Source organism: Myotis myotis, unplaced genomic scaffold (genome assembly GCF_014108235.1).
Source record: "Myotis myotis isolate mMyoMyo1 unplaced genomic scaffold, mMyoMyo1.p scaffold_m19_p_1, whole genome shotgun sequence".
Taxonomy (NCBI): domain Eukaryota; kingdom Metazoa; phylum Chordata; class Mammalia; order Chiroptera; family Vespertilionidae; genus Myotis; species Myotis myotis.
Genome location: NW_023416313.1, coordinates 219,771,652 through 219,785,238, shown reverse-complemented (window position 1 = coordinate 219,785,238; position 13,587 = coordinate 219,771,652). Strand labels below are relative to the sequence as shown.

General features: G+C 62.2%; 2 protein-coding genes across 14 annotated transcripts in view; one reads left to right on the top strand and one right to left on the bottom strand.

Moving 5' to 3' along the window:
* The window catches only part of WDR25 (WD repeat domain 25), a 144,027-nt gene extending 139,553 nt beyond the window's left edge, over positions 1-4,474 (top strand). For all 5 annotated transcript variants that reach the window (XM_036316991.1, XM_036317000.1, XM_036317006.1 and 2 more), the window contains 3 exons: positions 896-1,066; positions 3,382-3,522; positions 4,038-4,474. In XM_036316991.1, coding sequence (XP_036172884.1) covers positions 896-1,066; positions 3,382-3,522; positions 4,038-4,259 — 534 coding nt within the window. In that variant the 3' untranslated portion in view covers positions 4,260-4,474. The remainder of the gene's footprint in view (positions 1-895; positions 1,067-3,381; positions 3,523-4,037) is intronic.
* Positions 4,475-8,268: 3,794 nt separating this feature from the next.
* The window catches only part of BEGAIN (brain enriched guanylate kinase associated), a 37,840-nt gene continuing 32,521 nt past the window's right edge, over positions 8,269-13,587 (bottom strand). For all 9 annotated transcript variants that reach the window (XM_036316945.1, XM_036316916.1, XM_036316927.1 and 6 more), the window contains 2 exons: positions 11,941-12,024; positions 8,269-11,094 (listed from right to left, as the gene is read on the bottom strand). In XM_036316945.1, coding sequence (XP_036172838.1) covers positions 9,784-11,094; positions 11,941-12,024 — 1,395 coding nt within the window. In that variant the 3' untranslated portion in view covers positions 8,269-9,783. The remainder of the gene's footprint in view (positions 11,095-11,940; positions 12,025-13,587) is intronic.

Here is a 13,587-nt window from a genome sequence, read left to right as displayed (position 1 = left end):
GGTGGGATAGAAAACTGAAACTCGTGGACACAGACAGCAGTGTGGTGGCTGCCAGAGGGAAGGGGTGGAGGGAGAAGGGGGTCCTAATAGATGGAGATGGGAGATGTGACTTTGGGTGGTGGGCACACGGTGCAATATACAGACCTTATAACATAGAAACCCACACCTGAAACCTGTATGTTCATGTTGACCAATGGCACCCCAGTCAATTTAATATAAAAAAATAAAGGGAAACAAGGCTCTAAATAAATGAATAAATAAATAAGTAAGTAAGTAAATAAATAAATAAAACAGACTGCTGGTAGCTCTGCTACCCTCTTGTACCCTTCACTTAGTTATGGGAATAAAAATCAAGCCTTGACCCCCTCCCCCCAATGTCTAAGCTAACCTGCACAATGGTTCTGGCTTTATGGTCTCCAAGAACTTTCACTGCCAGCAACATAGCTTCTACTCCAGGGCAATAGGCTGGGACTTTGTGAGCTTGAATTATGTGCCGTCTTCAGAAGCAAGAATGGCTCCAGGTTGATGGACATCCTGACGCCCCTTGGGTGTCCTTGGCTGGGCGCAGGCCCTTCCCTCAGCTTGCCGCTCTCTAGGGGACCAGTCTGACCGGGGATCATCACACCTCCCCGGGCCCCGCACCAATGGGCGTGGGGTGAGTGTGGGAGGGGGACTCTCCACGAGGAGGTGCTATCAGGCAAGGCTGTGGGAGGTGTGGGTAGGTCCTGTGCAGACAGACATTTTCCTGGTGGCATCCGAGGGCCCCCGGTCTCCCTGCAGCAGCCCCCAACTCCACAGCTCGGGCTGCTGGGCCGGGCCCCTGCCCTCTGACTCCCTGCGGAGGCCTGCCCAGTACTCCTGGGCCCACCAGCCTGACAGGCGCCCACTCTTGCAGGTGGTGAGAAGCTACAAGGCGACCATCCAGCAGACCTTGGACATCCTCTTCCTCCAGGAAGGCTCTGAGTTTCTGAGCAGCACAGATGCTTCGAGCCGGGACTCTGCTGATCGTACCATCATCGCCTGGGATTTCCGGAGCTCCGCCAAAATCTCCAACCAGATCTTCCATGTGAGAAACCCTACTGGCATTGCTTTCTGCTTCAGCCCCGTGTAGCCCTTGGTTGTCGGGTCCCAGATCACTTCCTGTGGGAGACGGTTCAGTAGGCAGGATCTTTGCAGACAGATTGGCTGCCTGAAATTTCTCGGGCAGGGGAAGGCGAGCGTAAGTCCACTGGCTCCATATGACAGTATCTCCCTAACTGTCCTCCCACTCGTCCCCGCCCTGTCCAGCCATCCCATAGGGTGAGGGTGTGGAGGGGCAGCTAGTACAGATGGACTGGTAGACGGCCGAGCAGCTCGAGACACCCCTACCCTTTCTCGGCCACCCCAGCCAGCCATGGAACTCCGCCCTCCTTTGCTGAGTGGCTTTGGCAGGAGCTGTGACTCAGGAGTTCAAGCAGAGAAACTCGAGTTAGACCACCTGAATGATGGTCCTGGATCCACCACCGACAAACTGGGGGCCCTGGACCCATTACTTAGCTGTTTGGATTCTCATTGTCCACTTAGAAAACTGAGGATGAGAATATTACTTGCCTCATAGAGTGGTTTTGAGAATTTAAAGAACACTTATTAAGGGTCTAGAATGGTGCCAGGTACAGGGATTGCTTCATAAATTACCTATATTATCACCATCATCACCACTGTCATCACCACCGTCATCTTCACCACCGTCATCATCACCACCACCGCCATCAGACCTTGTCACATAGAAACCCACACCTGATAGTGATGAAACCCACATCATCACTATTACCACCACCACTATCATTACTAATTACCATTATCACTGTGATCACCACCACCATCATCATAACTATCACCATTATCACCACCATCCCTATCATTATCATCACCATCATCACTACTATCACTATCATCATCATAACTATCACCATTGTTACCATCGTCACTACCATCACTATCATTATCACCACCACCACCACCACATCATCATCGTTTTAACTATCACTATCATCACCACTGTCTTCAGATGGTTCTGAGCGACCCTGAGCAGACCTGCCTCTAGACCTCACTTTAGGGTCCAGTGTAACCTCCTAGGAAAAGCAGGCCCTGGGAGGAGAATGGGGGGCACGTCTGACCACTGGGGCTTCCTGCCTCCATCAGCCCCAGCGGAGAGCAGGGGAAGCGAGTGAGGTGGGTGGAGCGCTGCTGGCCCGAGCCGTCCCAGAGTCACACCTCCTGGCCGGCAGCATCACGCAGGGAGCTCCTCATGGGGCCGCCACGGCATCAAGCCTCTGTGCGCACACTAGTCTGCAGCTGGGTATTGTTAGTCCGACCGCTCCTGCTTTGCCCTCTGAATTTGGGCAGCTCTTAGAACGTGAAAGGACAGGCGATGCTGAGAAGGGATTTCCCGGGGGCGCTTCTGTGTGACTGAGCCCATCAAACAGTAGATGTCCCTGCCGGGTTTGAACACTGTTCTCATTTATCTTCTCACTTGATCATTTACCTCTTCACGGGCTGCATGTGGACTGTGTGGGGTCCTGCCCTGGGCTGCCCCTGAGGGCCCCCTGTGGAATGGGGGGGTGGGCACGCACATTCGTTCTCTGTTCCCGGGCAACATGGTACCACAGATGGGAGGCTTCCGCCATCAGCAGTGCGTCCCCACACATTTCTGAGGATAGCCGTTTGTCTCCGTACCCCTGGGCTGAATCAGGCGTTGGCAGGGCCCGCTCCCTCTGAGATGCGGGGCAGATCTGTCCCTTGCCGCCTCACATCTGGTGGCTGCTGGTGACACTGGGCATCCCCCCTGAGCTCTACACCAGCATCTGCAGGTCACTCTCTGATCCAGGTTCACATCACCTGTGTGCGTCTCCTCTCCCTGTGCCTCCCTTAGAAGGATACACGTGGCTGAATTTAGGCAAGAATACAGGGCAACTCCCCACATCAAGATCCTTAACTTAGTTAATTCTGCAAAGACATGCAAGGTGTCATTCCCGGGCCCTAGGAATTAGGACGTGGATACATTTTGGGGGGCCCTTTAAGATCCACCACAAGGGCCGTGGACCAAGGAGCACAAGTGGATCCCCCGGAGCGAGCACAGCCCTGCTGGCACCATGATTAGCCCGGCGAGACCCTGCTCAGACTTCTGACCTCCAGATCTGTACGAGCCTAAGTTTGTGTGTTTCCAGCCATTAAGTTGGCGGCAGTTGGTTACAGCAGCAGCAGGAAACTCATACCGACCCGAAGCCAAGGTCCGGGAGGAGGGCACACGGCCTGTGAGCAGAGCGCAGGGCGGCGGGCATGTCTGCGGAGGCAGCAGGCACAGCCCGCATCCTTCTCCCTCTCTGGCCCGCTGTTTCTCAGGAGAGGTACACCTGCCCCAGCCTGGCCTTGCACCCGCGGGAGCCTGTGTTCCTGGCCCAGACCAATGGCAACTACCTGGCCCTCTTCTCCGCCGTGTGGCCCTACCGGATGAGCAGAAGGCGGCGCTACGAAGGGCACAAGGTACCGCTTACCTGCCCCCCTCACCCCCAGAAGGCTGAGCACTGGCCCCAGAGCCTGCCGCCACACCATGCCAGCCATGGACTTGGGGTCAGAGAGCACAGACCTCTATCCAGCGGATTCTGTTTTCTGCTTCCCAGGTGACCACATGCTGTGTGGCCTGGTGTCCACTCAAGGCCTGGGCCGTATCTGGCTCTGCCCCGGGCCCCAGCTGCAGCAGGAAAGGTTTCCTCTGATTCCACTCATGTGGACCTGTATCAGAGGTTAGGGGTGGGGCAGGACAGAGTCTCTAGCTCTGCCCCCTTTCCTCACTGAGACCTGCCTCCTGTGGGGGAGGGCCCTGGGCTGGGAGCTGTGCCTCCTGGGTACCACTGAGGTAACCGGTACACGAGATAACCTGTACATGGCCACACAGGACCCGCCTCGGGGGAGCTCGGGCTCTGCCTGCTGCTCTGCGGTGGGTGGAATGACCGCCACCGCACAGGCGTGACGCGGGCTCCCTCGTGTCGCCCTTGCAGGTGGAAGGCTACGCGGTGGGCTGCGAGTGCTCCCCGGACGGAGACCTGCTGGTGACGGGCAGCGCCGACGGCCGGGTCCTGCTCTACTGCTTCCGCACGGCCAGCCGGGCGCGCACGCTGCACGGGCACACGCAGGCCTGTGTGGGCACCACCTTCCACCCTGTGCTGCCTTCCGTCCTCGCCACCAGCTCCTGGGAGGGTGACATCAAGATCTGGCACTGAGCCTTCCAGCGCAGCGCCCCTGGACAGACATTGCCACCCGGCTCCCTGGGGTGGGGGGGACTAATGCCGAGGCTGGCGCTCCCCTCTGGGGTCCTCAGTGTCCTCTGAAGCCAGGCCAGCAGCCTTTTGTCTCGGTGGTGAGGCTGGGAAGTGAGCGCCTGGCACCCTGCTCGTGGCGCTCAGTAAATACGCGCGTTTCGCTGTTTTGTAGGTGACTTCAGCGATAAATGTGTGTTGGCAGTTCCTCTCGCCGCCCCACTTGCGCCCGCTGGAGCTCGAAATGAGAAGCTGGGATCTGGAGAGGGGGCAGCCCCGCTCTGTGGGTCCTGAAGAGGGGGCCCAGGAAAGGGGGGCCCTGGATCTCATGTCTGTCCTCGGGAACTCGGCAGAGCATGGCCGTCCACCCGTCCCACAGGGCCTAAGCTGGCCCAGTCTGCTCAGGCCCAGGCCCAGGCCCAGGACCGCTTCCTCCCCACGGAGCACGCCAGCTGGTCCCCGGGCTGCCCCAGCCCTGCTAAGTGTGCACGCTGCCCAGCCAGGGCGTCTGCCGGGGGACGGAGTGATGTGGAGAAGGGCCGGGCCCTTGAGGAACTTCGAGGAGTCAGGCTGGGAAGACCCAGCTGCTGGGATCTGTGGGGCTGCTGAGCACTACACCCCACCATGACTATTATTGGGGGGCTGCCCCAGGAGCCCAAGGATCCACCCACGGGTCAGGGGACTGCAGATGCCACGGCTCAGGGCAGAGGGGTCCCTGTAGCCTTGGAAGGCTTCCTGGAGGAGGCAGCTGGTGAGCTGGTGAGGAGGGCGTCCCAGCAGGGGAGTCAGTGAGGAAACACGGAGGACGTAAGGAGGAGGCCGTGGGCGGGTGGGGAGCTGCAGGAATGGTGGGCAACAGCCTCCCCCTGAGCCCGGCCCCAGGCCCAGCCTGCTGTCAGGAGCCGTCCTCGCGTCCCTTTCTTTTTCAGGTTGGTCCCCTTGAACCAACCAGAGCTCTGCCCGCTTCAGGCAGGGAGACATCCAGGCTCCCAGAAGCCACAGAGGCTGTTCTTAGTGCTGCGTGGGCTTGATCAACTCCGCCCCGAGGCCCAGCTGCCTGCAAGCCCCTCCCCTTGGCTAGGTGGCTCACTGGGAAGAATGGCAGGTGTGCTCTATGCCTCTCTCGGTTCCCTTCTCTGAACACTTTCTTCCAAAGAGCATTCTCAGAGGCTCACTCTGGTCCTCTGCCAGGTGGCGGGGAGTGCACCATTCGCCATGTGAAAGGAAGAAAGCCAACTTGAGAAAGTGTGGGGCAGGGATGAGGAAGTGTGGGCTGGGCCTGCCTCTCCTTCCTGGGCTGCGTGCTCACGTTTACTCGCTCATACGTCTGCACGGCCGGCCCGAGGCTGTCGTGGGGAAGAACCCCTCATCTGGAGGTGCCGGCGTGGCTCTGAGTGCTGGGCCCGGCCGTGGCTCCGTGTGCTGGGGCCTGGCCGTGGCTCCGTGTGCTGGGGCCTGGCCGTGGCACTGAGTGCTGGGCCCTGGCCGTGGCTCCGTGTGTTGGGGCCCTGGCCGTGGCTCCGTGTGCTGGGGCCTGGCCGTGGCTCCGTGTGCTGCAGGCCTGGCCGTGGCTCCGTGTGCTGGGGCCTGGCCGTGGCTCCGTGTGCTGGGGCCCTGGCCGTGGCTCCGTGTGCTGGGGCCTGGCCGTGACACTGAGTGCTGGGCCCTGGCCGTGGCTCCGTGTGTTGGGGCCCTGGCCGTTGCTCCGTGTGCTGGGGCCTGGCCGTGACACTGAGTGCTGGGCCCTGGCCGTGGCTCCGTGTGTTGGGGCCCTGGCCGTGGCTCCGTGTGCTGGGGCCTGGCCGTGGCTCCGTGTGCTGGGGCCTGGCCGTGACACTGAGTGCTGGGCCCTGGCCGTGGCTCCGTGTGCTGGGGCCTGGCCGTGGCTCCGTGTGCTGCAGGCCTGGCCGTGGCTCCGTGTGCTGGGGCCTGGCCGTGGCTCCGTGTGCTGCAGGCCTGGCCGTGGCTTGTGGAGCTCATGCTCGCAGCTCCGATGAGGGGGCCATGATCTGTCTGTCCAGTTGAGGAAACCGCTGCTGGGAGGGCGGAGGGACGCGCCAGGGCCATCTGAGTCCAGAGCCTGTGCCTTTCCCTCCCTTGGAGCCCCTTGTCCCAGCTGGGGCTCCGCATGGGACCGTCACCGTGGAGGGCCTGGGGGAACTGGACCAGCGGCATCTGGAACTTGCCCAGACAGAGTCGCGTGGCCAGCTGGTGGCACCGTCCACTCTGCGCTGCCCGTGGGATTGAGGAGGAACACCCGTGGCAGGTAGGTAGATGGTAGGTGCACGGACAGGGTTCCCCTGGTGCGGCAGGATTCCGGGTGTGGGGAGAAGGGGGTTGGTAGAAGCGGGTACCCCACACCAGGGCAGCTGGCTTTGGGGGCCGCTAGAGACAGCTCTGTGAGGCAAGGAGGGCACTTTAGGCTCTGAGGCGATGTGGGGCCAGACCCTGAATCTTAGGGGGGCTCTGGGCCAAGGCTGCGTAGCCCTTAGGGTTCTCAGCCTTGCTGCTGTGTCGCATGGCTGACACAGGGGGTGGGGGGCTGATGAGGCTCAGGCTCCCCATGGGAAGGCATCTGAGAGAGAACCCACTGGGTGCCAGGGGCTGCTCTCTTCCCCTCCGCCCTCCTAGTTGCCCCCAACCCCCCTCCCCCAGTCCAGTGAGGGTCGCTTCCTCCATCTGCCCATGGATAACAGCCCCTGAGCCTCTCCACAACCCCCTCTGACTCTGGGAGGCTGCTTCCTGGGGTGAATCTGCCCCTGGGGGAGGCAGTTGTGGGTCAAGGGCAGGGATGCTGGGATCACTGCCAAGGCCCCTCCCACTTGGGGTTGCCTGGCAAGAGGCAAACCCACCCCGGACAGTGAAGCTGGGCAGGCCAGGGAACTTGAAGGCCAGCACCGGGCCAGGTGGTCCCCAGTGGGAAGTGGCTGGCCCTGGAAGGAGGGACCATGAAGCCCCTGGGGAGGGGCCCCCATCCCAGGTCTTGAAGAACCTGTAAGAGCATCCTCAGGGCATCAAAGATAACCAGGCACCCGGAGAAATGAAGCCACTTGGGCAGGGACCAAGGGAAACAGACCCCGCGGGTTAGAAGTGCCAGGCCAGATGGCGAACCGCTGTGCCCACTGAGTTTGGGGACCTGCCTCCAGGGAGTAGGACACTTAGGAAGTAGCCTCTTGGGTTTGCCAAACCACCAGATAGAGCGTGTAGGAATGGAGAACATTCACGGCTAAAACGAAAAGCCGGTGACTGTTTGGTGGCCGAGTGGGCACGAGAGGGGCGGAGCAGTGAGGACGGTGCACACGGAGCTTGTGGGTCAGCGAAGGGCGCCAGATGGAGGATGCAGTGAGGAGGAGGGGCGGGAGAGAGTGGCAGGGACATGCCATCCAAAATAATACTTGAGAATGTTCCAGAACTGATGAAAGACCACCTGCAGACACAAGACTGCGAATTCCCGAGAAGGACAAATCCGTAAGCAGACGCATCTCAGGGCAACTGCAGAAAACCCAGTCAAAGGGAAGACCTAGGCAGATGACCCACCAGAGGAACAGCCCGGGGTGGGGGGGGGGGGGGACAGGGCGGTGGGACCCTAACCCCCGAGTGCAGAGAGAGTGGCCGCCGCTAACACGCTCCCCGGTGAGAGCGCCCTCGAGGACGTCTGCAGAGCAATGAAAACGGGGGTGTCTGTCACTCACAGAGCCCCAGTAAAGGAGCGAAGTCGGACACACAGGAAAGGATGGGGTGCGCGTGTGGGAACACTGGCTGCCAGGGCAGTGGTCACGTCTAGCGGGTTGGGCAGTGGAGGAATTCAGACTTTCGACAAAGGCACCGGTGGGGGGGAGCTCTCGGGAGCCAGTCCTGGCTGCAGGGGGCAAGGGACAAGGCCGTATGGGAAAGGACGACACTGAGGGCCACAGGTCCCAGAGGTCAAAAGGCAGGGGGGAGGAGAAACAGCCCAAGCCCGCATGCTTTCCACCACGTTTATTAGTGAGTGTCAAATACAGTAGTGACTGGACGGCATGCATCACAGACGACAGGAGAGCAAGCCACGGGACGGGGGCCGGGGGTCGGGGGCCGGGGGTCGGAGTCCGAGAGGCTCTTTACGGCTGAGGTAGAGCCAGGTGGTGCGGGCAGCGGGACACGGGGACGAGCACCGGGAACGGGGATGAGCACCGGCCCGACTCGGGACGACGACCACGGGAGAGCTGGGTGCGGGTCAGCCGCACACGGAAACAGTTCACGACGTCTCACGTCCCTTCACCCGCGGGTTCCCCTCCTTGTGGGCAGAGCTCCAGGTTTCCTTGTCGCTGGCTTTCGAGGTGTCGACACTGTCCTTCCCTCCAAGGGCCAGGCCCCACATGTCCTCGCCCGGAAAACAGGAGCTGTGTGTTGGAAACGCAAGGCTGCCATCCAGGGAGCTGGAGGCCACGTGCGTTGAGAAAGACCCTTTATCTCTAGAAAAATAGTTTCACTTTATAAAAGGGGGGAATGCTCGTCTCGGGTGGGGAGCGATGTTGGTGTGAGAAACGTCCTCGGGGAGTTCCGTCGTGGTGGCGCTGGGGTCACACATCACAGGGGTCCTCTTCTCAGGCTGCACTGGTCACTACGAGGGAGAGGGGTCACTGTGGGAGAGGGGTCACTACAAGGCAGAGGGGTCCTACGAGGGAGAGGGGTCACTGTGGGAGAGGGTTCACTACAAGGCAGAGGGGTCACTACGTGAGAGAGGGGTCCTACGAGGCAGAGGGGTCCTACGAGGGAGGGGTCACTGTGGGAGGGGGGTCACTGTGGGAGAGGGGTCCTACGAGGCAGAGGGGTCACTGTGGGAAGGGTGTCACTGTGGAAGAGGGGTCACTGTGGGAGAGAGGGTCCACTACAAGGGAGAGAGAGACACTACAAGTCAAAGAAGTCACTACAAGGCAGAGGGGTCAGTAAGAGGGAGAGAGGGGTAAGAGGCAGAGGGGTCAGTAAGAGGGAGAGGGGTCAGTTTGAGGCAGAGAGGGGTCAGTATGAGGCAGAGAGGGGTCAGTATGAGGCAGAGAGGGGTAAGAGGGAGAGGGGTCAGTATGAGGCAGAGAGGGGTCAGTAAGAGGGAGAGGGGTCAGTATGAGGCAGAGAGGGGTCAGTATGAGGGAGAGGGGTCAGTTTGAGGCAGAGAGGGGTCAGTAAGAGGGAGAGGGGTCAGTATGAGGCAGAGAGGGGTCAGTAAGAGGGAGAGGGGTCAGTATGAGGCAGAGAGGGGTCAGTAAGAGGGAGAGGGGTCAGTATGAGGCAGAGAGGGGTCAGTACGAGGGAGAGGGGTCAGTTTGAGGCAGAGAGGGGTCAGTAAGAGGGAGAGAGGTCAGTTCGAGGCAGAGAGGGGTCAGTAAGAGGGAGAGGAGTCATTGTGGGCAGTGCCCGGGGGAGTAAGTGTCCAGATAGGTGGGGCAGCGCCCTAGATTGCACAGTGGGCGGCGGGTGCCCCCGGCCGTGGCCGTGGCCTGTGGGCAGGCGTTTAGTTGAGCAGGGTTCCGTAGAGCTGGGCTTTGGTGAGGCTATCCTTGCGGCTGAGGCCGGAGCTCCGGCTCCGGGAGAAGGCTGCCTGGGGGTTCCGGCGGGCCGCGGGATGCATTTCAGGGGAACCCTCCATGGAGCTGGGCTCGAAGGAATCTCTGGAGCTGAAGAGGCTGTCGGGCTCGGGGCTGGCCACCCCGCACAGCTGGCCCTGGGGCCTGTCGCCATCATCTTCGCTGGCAGCGTAGCTGGGCATCGGCTTGGCAGAGCCGCACGCCCCGAGGAAGCAGGACTCGGCCAGGTGGCCCTGGGAGAAGTCGTCATCCTCCGAGAAGTTGTCGGCCTTGTAGCTGGCGTACAGGGGGCTGGCGCGGCCATGCGCCACGCTGGCGTAGTGGCGCTGGGAGAAGCTGCGGGGCGAGAGTCGCCGCGAGGGGACCGGGAAGGCGTGGGCCCCCATCTCCTCCACGTGCACGGGGCGCCACTGCTCGCGCGGGCTGCGCGCCTCCCCCCGGGGCATGCGGGACGACGGGGACTTGGCCCGCAGGCTCCACAGGTTGGGAGACACCAGGGTCTTGGGGACGGCCTGGAGGCTGAAGGGCTCAGCCTGGTGGGAGGGGAAGGTCGTCTCGAGCTCGAACTCTGGGGGCACTGGGGCTTCCAGCAGGGCCCCCGAGGCCTTGGCATAGGGCCGGCTGCTCTGGTAGGTGGGGGCCGGCTGGCGCTGGAAGAGCTGCTCGCGGCTATCCAGGTAGACGGCCCGCTGCGAGGCGGTCATGGTGCTGGCCTCGCCGTGCTCCCTCTCCTCCGACGTGGCGCTGAAGCTCGAGTAGGAGCTGGACGTGGGCAGCGAGGCCGTGTAGCCGGGGAAGGCCTCCCGCCGGAACTCCTCGGGGTAGGCCTCGGGGTAGGCCGCCGCCCCGGCCTCCTCCTCCCCGCAGGCGCTGTCGGTGGAATTCTGGGTCTGCAGGAAGCTCATATCGCTGGCGACCGCGTCCACGCTGGGCCGCCGGTCGCGGTCGCGGCTCTCGGGGCAGAAGAGGGCCGAGTCGCTGCAGTAGGCATCCTCCTTGTAGGGGGGCAGCAGGCTCGACTTGGGCATCCCCTCCCGGAAGCCCAGGTCTCGGGTGGAGGCATCCGACACCGAGACCGACATCGACAGGGGGGAGGACAGGCTGCTGGGCTCCGGCTTCTCCAGCACCTTGGCAATGACGCAGAGCGGCACGCTGCCCGGGCGGCAGTGCGTGGAGGGCATGCTGCAGCCGTGCTTCTCCAGGTGCAGGCTCAAGCGCTCCTGGAATTCCGCGGGCAGCTGGAATGGGGACGGGGGAGGGGGGCCAGGGGGCAAGTCAGCCTAGGACGCACACACAGGCAGAAGAACCCGGAGGGACCTGCCCCCCAGGCCCTCACGTGGCACCAGCTGGAGCCGGGCCTGGGAAGCTCCTGGATTCGCCCGAGTTCCCCTGGGCACCTGGCCCCCCAGCCCGCTCGACTAGACCCCGCGGAGCCCCGGACGCTGGAACCAGGGTCTCAGGGTCTCACTCGGCCTCTCTCTGGGTGACAGTTCCCTCCCCCACATTTCCTCCCACCGAGGGGCTGACTTGCTTCTCCCTGTTGCGTCCAGTGCTGCTGAACCAGACAGACCCAGAATCACATGCAGCGAAGATTGAGGGCCAGGGCCAGGCGCCCAGAGGTGGTAGCACAGTGCCTGGTGTCTGCGGGGACGTCCACTACTGTTTGATCTGTTTTGTGAGTGTCTCCGGTGTGGCCCGGGCCCGGGGAGAGGGGACAAGGACAGGTCTGGGTGAAGGGGAGGGGCAGCTGGCCAGGGTGGTGGGCCCTGGACCAGCCTGGATTTGGCATCAGAGAGCCCTGTGGCCTTGGCTGCGTCACTTCCGTGTGCAGCCGGTTCTCTTGTCTCTGAAACGGGCACTGCCAGTCATTGTGCCCAGACCAACCACAGGGTTTCTGCGAGGCTCACAGAGGTCGCTCAGTGGATAGGGGGCTTGGCACAGGGCGAGGACCCCGAGGGGGATGCGCAGGCTGTCCAGGCCGGTGAGGAGGGGTGTTGAGGGGTGGCCTCGGGTGGGACCTGCACAGAGGAGCCCCGAGTGGCCCCGGGGGGGAGGGGGACCTAGCAGGGCAGGGCTCACATTACCTCGGACACCTTATGGACCCTGCCGTAGGTCTGGCTGCACTGCAGCAGCTGGGCCGCTAGATTGCAGTCCTTCCTATAGAGCTCCTATAAGACAAGAGAAGGCGTCGGCCCAGGCTGCCCCGCCAGGCCCTGCCACCCTGACCAGAAAGCGGTGGGCGGAGCCGATGTGCAGTTCACAGGACAAGGACCCTCCCTGGGCCTCTGCCATTGCCTGCAGAATGGGGGCTCAGCTCTGACCTGGAGCTGCTGGTGCGTGGAGGGGTGCTGCCCCAGGTGGGAGCCTCACCAGGTGGGGGCAGCGGGAGAAGGGCCCCCATGGCCCCAGACCTCCGGGAGGCCCAGGCATGAGTCCTAGCAAAGAACTCAGTGGAGGGGCAGCCCCGAGATGCCAGGCTCAAGCCTGCAGCCCTGCCACCTCCGTCTGACTCCCCGCTCACACCCTGCTCTCAGAGTGCCCTGGCAGGGGGTGGCTGCAGGGCTGGGGCACAGGGGCTGTGTGGCCCAAGGTCCAGGTGGGGACCCTCTCAGCCTCCTGAGCTGAAAACAGATGCAAACAGTAGGAATCAGGGGATTTGGTTGTGTCTTTGGAAAATCTCTGTTGCATGTGCCTGTGGCTGGGCCTTTTATTCCCACCCTTATCCAGGGACCATCCACAGTGAGGGCCCGGGCACTGAGGAGTCTGGGGTCCACTGATGGGCCATTGTCATCAGGACTGGGTGCCTGCAGCTCAGGCAATCTGTTGAAGGTAGGGTCACCGCTGCTACTCCCCTGCCCCAACCCCCCGTGCCCCTCACCGCCCCCTGCTGTGCTGCTGGTGCCCCAACTCGGCTGCACAGTGGAGGGAACCAGGGTCTCCAGCCTTCTCAAGGCTGAAGGGCCTCCTGGGAAGGGCACCATTGGCTGAGAGCTGAGAACTGGCCTCATTGTGAGGCCCCGGACAGGCTGCCCCTGGCATCAGAGGGCTGTGGGCACCACCTGGCCTTTAGCAGACTCGAAAAGCACCGTCCTGGGCCCGCCCTCTTCTCGTCTGGTGCGCTCCTCGGGTTCCTCAGCCGGCTGGCCGTGCAAACACCTCAGGAGGCTGACTCCGCCCCAAAGGCTGACCTGCATGCCTGAGGTCTTCACAGCACTGCCACTGGATGTAACTGCTGAAGCCAGCCCCTGCCCCTCCCCAGGTGCCCGCCCCCCAGCAGGAAATGACAGGACCCATCTCCTTTCACACCATATCTGAGACCTCTGTCAATCCTGTTGCTTCTTCCCATCTTCAAAGCGGAACCAGAACCAAGCCCTGCTGCCCACCTCCTGCTGCCTTCCCGGCCACGCCTCCACAGCTTGCCCTGGACTGTTACCATAGCCCCCTCCTCGCCCTCCCTGCTCCCACCCTCATCCCTACAGTGTGTTCCCAGTAAAAGCGGGACATCCACTCAGGTGACTCCTTTGCTCAAGAACCTTCAGTGGCTCCCTATGTCACTCAGAATAAAACCCGGGTCCCTATAGGAGCCTGTATGATGTGGCCTCCCGTTATCTTTCTGATCTCAGACCCTGGTCCTCCCCGACGAGGAGCCCACTCCGGTCTCTCTGCTGTTCTTCCAATCAGCCACCCGGCGAGCTCCCTCGCCCCCTTCCGGTCTGGGCTCCAGCAGCCTC